This window comes from Xyrauchen texanus, chromosome 15 (assembly GCF_025860055.1).
Source record: "Xyrauchen texanus isolate HMW12.3.18 chromosome 15, RBS_HiC_50CHRs, whole genome shotgun sequence".
Taxonomy (NCBI): Eukaryota; Metazoa; Chordata; class Actinopteri; order Cypriniformes; family Catostomidae; genus Xyrauchen; species Xyrauchen texanus.
The window spans coordinates 9424484-9430483 of NC_068290.1; the positions used below are offsets into that span (position 1 = coordinate 9424484).

Genomic DNA, 6000 nt, shown 5'->3' on the forward strand with positions numbered 1-6000 from the left:
AAAGAAAGTCATATGGGTTTAGAATTAAATGATGGCGAGTACAATTTTTTGGTAAACTATTTAAATCATCACCACAAAGTTGCTTTATTTTTATTTAGAATACAATATTTCTTTAAAACACTTTGCGGTCCACATTGGTACTTTGAGACTTATAATATAGACTACAGCATTTGACAGTCTGCTCTCCTCTCTTCACATTCATTTTGCTAATATAGATGGTTGGTTGTGTAAAGGTCACACATCCTATTATGGCTCCCCATCTGGATAAAGCTTGTTCTAAATTTGACAGACTGTGTCACACTGAATGCATATTTAAAAATCTAAAAGAAATAGTTCACCTAATAATGAAAGTTGTCATCATTTACTCACCCCATATTATTTCTTATAAAACAGAAATCTTTCTCACAAGAAAAGAACATTTTTCTTAAGGTGTACCTTTAGCACCCTATGCTTTAATAAAGTCGGTTAACAATCGACATGATGCATCTTTTTCTTTTCATTTTCTTTCATCTTGACTAAATTATAAAAACCTTCATCAACAAACGTTTTTGTCAGTGATTTCGTTGAAGAAATTGATGTATAATTTGAGACATATACATCAAATGTAGGTAAAGAGGGCAACACTATTTACAATGATGCTAACCCTAAAAACAAACAATCCCTATAGCTTTACATCACCAACAGCCTATATATTAAATCAAGCCTGATTGCAAATATAGCACCAAAGCAGATGCCAAAGCACTGCAGTTTTTGGAAGTACCTACAGGATGAGTCCTACTTTTGGGGCGAATCCAGAATAAGAAGCCATTTGTTTGGGTTAATAACGCCCAGTGAGAAGCCAGCTGGAGGAAAGGGGTAGGCAGTCACTGACATTTGCCACTCACTAAGATACAAAGGAGTCCACAGCATTGAGAAACCACTGAGGATGTTACAACAAAACACACACCCAGCAGGATTTTTCAGGGTGGCTGAGAGAAGAATGATTGAGGGGAAGTGCTGTATAAGTTTGTAAAAGAGAAAGGGGTTGTGGTGGTGTTCAGAAGGTGGGCATTCAGATTTGGTGCCAGCACTCTGCATGTGATGGGCTAACAAGCAATAAACTGAGGGTCAAAGGAGCAGTAACCCATGGCATGATGCCACTTGCTTGTGGGCAGCTAAAATGGGAACTCTTCCTAATTGGCCTCCTTTTGCACCAGCATCTCTCTAGCTTTCTGTTCCAGCTCCTCATCTGAAATGGGTTTTGTAGTGAGGATTAATTTGCCAAGCAGAGAGTGAGACAGCTTACAGAGAGAACAGCTAACTTATAATTGGCTCTTCTTCCAGGTTGTTCTCATGCATGAATAAACCAGTTGTAAAATCACATAGACCTAAATGTGCATAAAAAGAAAAATCAATATGTAAGGCATAATGTGCAGTCAGTTGGCCATTATTGCAAAATAAACCATGACAGAGTAATCAGGAAAGTGTAAGGTTCTTGTATCTGACTGAAGGCATTTATTTTGTGTTAATGGCCATATGACTGTACATTGCTTGTTAAATGGCCACTTCACAAATAATTAAATTAGACATGTAATATTGATTTGAGTTTAAATAATTTCATTATGTATGAAGAAAGAGACCACAAAGTGATATAAGATTCATGAAACTAGCATAGCTAGTTAGGAAATCAGTTGCCAACGGTCCATTATTCTGTATAATTAAGCTCCTGTCCGGAAAAGCGCATGAAGCGCGATGTCAGCAGAGGCCCGTGACAAACCAATATAAACAACCAAATATAAGCTTTGTTAGTAAACTCAAAGTCCTCCGGTTTCACTTTAATTTAACGATTGTGCAATGGCAAATGTTCCTGGTCAAAGCATGTTTATACACACAGTGTTAATGACATGCAGTGACAGAGGAGATGCACACTCTATTTCTATGGAGTGTTCAAATTATGAAACTAAATCTCTATGGTTTCGCTTCATGAGAAGTCAGGGTTTGTGGGTTTAATCAAAGAGCATTAAAATAACACGTGAATGTGAAAAAATTAGGACAGAAATATTTTAATATTGCATAATATATAAATAATATTATAGACTATTTTATATTTTTTAATTACATTTTTTCATAAATAAATAAAATATAATTCCAAATAGTCATTCCAAAGAGTTCTAAAAACAACAGTGTGTATGTAAAAATGAAGTTAACCAAAAAGGAGACATCTTTTAAGTATCTAGAAATATTTTGATATTTAAAACACTATTTTAAATGTCATTCAGTTTTTAAAGCCTTAAAAGAAAATTACATACACAGGTGGCCAAATGTTTGAAATAATGTACAGATTTTGCTCTTATGGAAAGAAATTGGTACTTTTATTCACCAAAGTGGCATTCAAATGAATTAAAGTACAAATTTCCTTCTGAAACAGCAAAACCTGTACATTATTCCACACTTTTGGCCTCCAGTGTGTGTGTGTGTGTGTGTGTGTGTATATATATATATATTTATATTATTTGATTTACACTACTGGTCAAAAGTTTTGGAAAACACTCACTTTATTATAATTTTTTTTCTTCACATTTTACAATAATAGTAAAGTCATCAAAACTATGGAATAACACATAAATGGAACTATGGGAATTATGTTGTGACTATACAAAATCCAAAATAAATAAACAAATATTTTAGCCTCTGCCAAGTAGTCACTCTTTGCCTAGAATTTGCAGACATGTAATCTTACACATTTTAAGTTAAATATGTAAATCAAACAATGCTTATACATTTTTTATCATGTTTTGCCAGCTATGGTAGTGTGCAGGATTTTTCTTTTTGTCTTGATAATATATTTTTTCTTACGCACCTACCTATAACTGTTCAGGTGTGTGAGGGCCTTTGATTTATCGTTTGAAGTTAAATATGATTTCTTGAGGTGTATGAAGCATATATGACAATGAATCGTGAAAACCCATAAAGAGACAATTAATCATCATAATCGCAATTATTTGACAATTAATCGTCAGCCAAATTTCATAATCATGACAGCCCTGGTTCCAGAGAGCTGCGTAACAGATCCATGTACAAAACAAACTAATATTTGCTCTCTTCTGGAAATATCGTCTTAAACTGAGTCATATCTGGGTAAGAAATAAAACTGCCATGATCACCAAAGCACCAAAAGCCTCTTGCAATAATGACTGACAATTTCCTTTTTTCTTGTCTTGTCTTATTTTTCCCCATAGCAAACTGTTTATGACCGCAGTCCTCTACAAAAGCAACCAATATACTTTAGGCTACATAGTTTACAACACATCCAAATACCAGTAGAAACCTTGCCTCAGGACTCCACTTATGCTTTGAGAATCTTTTAAGTCACAAAGACTTTAAGATTTAGCTAATATTACAGTGACCAGCTGTGTATTCAGTATGAGACACATCACTATGAGATAAACATGATGTGTTCCTATACAGAGAAGTTGCATTACACTAGAAACCAATGTAATTTAAAACTCAAGTGAAAAGGAGATTAAGCGTGACATAGTCTTATATTGATATTAATGTTTAAATATTGTTCTTTAATGAAATCATAATACAGAGTGTGCTCACACACCATTGATGATCATAAGGAATTACAGCTATTATGATAGGCAGGAAAAATTATTCTGACTAGTTAGCAGTAACAAAGAGCAATGCTGCTCTCAGGTGGCTGGAGAGGAGAAGTGAATTTTGTAGACAAAAAGAAAGAACTATTTTAACAGAACTTATGCCAAGAACAAGTTGAGTGAAATTACCTAAGCCAGTGCTTTCATGTGTACAAGAATTTTCAAAGAATTCCATTTTGTTTCTGTTCTTTGACAAATGCATTTCAGAGGATACTCTTGGATTAATGTAAACAACTATTTCAACTGATACAAAGGAAGCAATTACGTATATTAAATTAGTTCAATTTCCATGACGTATTAAGTGCTGCTAATAAGCAGACTGCATGTGAATCACTGCTGTGAGAAATATTAAATGACTCACAGTCTATCTGCTGCTGCAGCCTTTGTGTCTTCAACAAGGTAGACAGTACCGAAACTTCCCTTCCCGAGTATTTGCTGGATGATGTATCTGTTAGCTATCAGACTGCTGAGGACAGGAGGTATATGATTTGCAAGATGACAGTATGCTTGGGCTGGACGTTCACGAAATTTGGGCATTTTTCAGTCATGAATACAGGACAGCCAACTGAAAAGAGGTAAAGGTGGAAAATGTAAACACAGAAAGTTTGTTGTGGCATCATTCCAATTGTTTTATCTTGTTATGCTATGTTCCTACATAATGAATATAAGAAACATAAACATAAAAGAGCCATTTACAATATTTGTTTATCAGAACTAATAAACCGTTAAATATGAAAGAATATAAAACATATAATTGTATAAATAACAATAAAAAGAAAGCCAGGGAGGCACATCTTTCTTTCTTACTTAGCACAACCACGCAAATTTGCCTTGCGTCAACAAGAAGTACCAAAACAAATGGGAAAAAAAACAAAAGCATCTCACATTTGCACACTAAGTTAAGTCAATTCCAAATTTGAAAGACGTTTTATCAACTGATGCAATGAAAACGTTCAAATTGATCTGTATATCAAAAACAATCCCCCAATTTGATGATGCATGAGTAACCTCACCTGTCCGTCGGAAGTTTGGTCGAACATGCGCTCAACTTCCGTTTGTCCTGTCGTTGTCACGGTAACATGATGTACTATAACTTTTCTCCTTTAGACGGCGCAAATGTGCAGTATTGATATTGAACTGTGTCGTTTTACTTCTGGCGGGAAGATCAAATGGGCATGATCTGTGAGTTGGTAGAACGGAGCACAGCTTTAGGAAAATTTGCCTTTTTGTTTTTTTAAGTGTATGAAGGTTGAAAAATAAAATGTATTTTTATTCAATATTGATGGAGCAACATAGTTTATGTGGAAAATAAATAGTAACGGAAGGTTGTTTTGATTAAAATTATTATTATAATTTTTTATTTTTTTATTTTTACTTTTTTCTTCAAACATTTTTAATGGCCCACATGTAATGGGGTAAAAGGCCCCCAGGGGGATTTAAAGTGATATCATGTATACAAAAAAATACAAATACTAATATAAAAAATATGGACAATAGTAATTAAACCCCAGGTTAATGATCTTATCTGTATATTGGTGGTGTCAACAATGTCTACGTTTATACATGTAACCTCGGTTCCCTCAGATAAAGGGAATGAGACTTTGCTGTAAAAGCTTTTGGGGAATTCCTTCTCCGACAACCTAGTTGAAGCCCTTGTATAATAACGCCAATCTTGGCCCTTTATGAGTGCAGTTGGCCTATATAAGCAGGTACGAAAGTTCTTCAGAATTTTCTGATTGAAGGACAAGAACGCATCGCTCATACATAGAAACTCTCAAGTAGTAGTGCGGCCAGGTTTTGCAATGTCTCATTCCCTTCATCTCAGGGAACCAAGGATACATGTGTAACCGAAGACGTTCCATATCAATTCAGTACACTCAACATTGCGGTAAACCCTTTTGGGGTCCCATCATGCCGCACTACATGACATCATACCCAGAGAGATACACCAGGCATATCTTCAAGTGTATGAATTAATTAATAACCCCACATAGTGAAAACCAGATTTGTTCATCTCAGCCTGGGAATCTATAATGAACCATATAAATACACACAATCTAAATTTAACCCCTTCACAACCAAAGGTACAGAATGGAAATAGATTCATTATGGGAAGTGCTGTGACTTCTGAGGGGGATAATTTCAACAAAAGCCTATATACAGGTGGCTTTTCCAAAATATACATATATCTGGTAGCCTCCCTGTGATAAAAGGGCCTGGGCTCACCCGCTGAGTGTTGTTATAAGTGCTCTGGATAGAGAGGACTTTGGAAGAGATGGATGCCATGTGTTTGTGATGACTAACCTGCTGCAAAGCATTTTTCCTGCAAGGACACACCATTTATTTATTCCCAAGAATTGGC

The 6000-nt window shown here is 35.1% G+C and overlaps 1 protein-coding gene across 2 annotated transcripts in view; it reads right to left on the reverse strand.

The window, feature by feature from the left end:
- The window catches only part of nek11 (NIMA-related kinase 11), an 80235-nt gene extending 75446 nt beyond the window's left edge, over positions 1-4789 (reverse strand). For both annotated transcript variants that reach the window (XM_052144277.1, XM_052144276.1), the window contains exons 1-2: positions 4652-4789; positions 4000-4203 (exon numbers count right to left, since the gene is read on the reverse strand). In XM_052144277.1, the coding sequence (XP_052000237.1) occupies positions 4000-4175 (176 nt within the window). In that variant the 5' untranslated portion in view covers positions 4176-4203; positions 4652-4789. The remainder of the gene's footprint in view (positions 1-3999; positions 4204-4651) is intronic.
- Positions 4790-6000: the final 1211 nt, after the last annotated feature.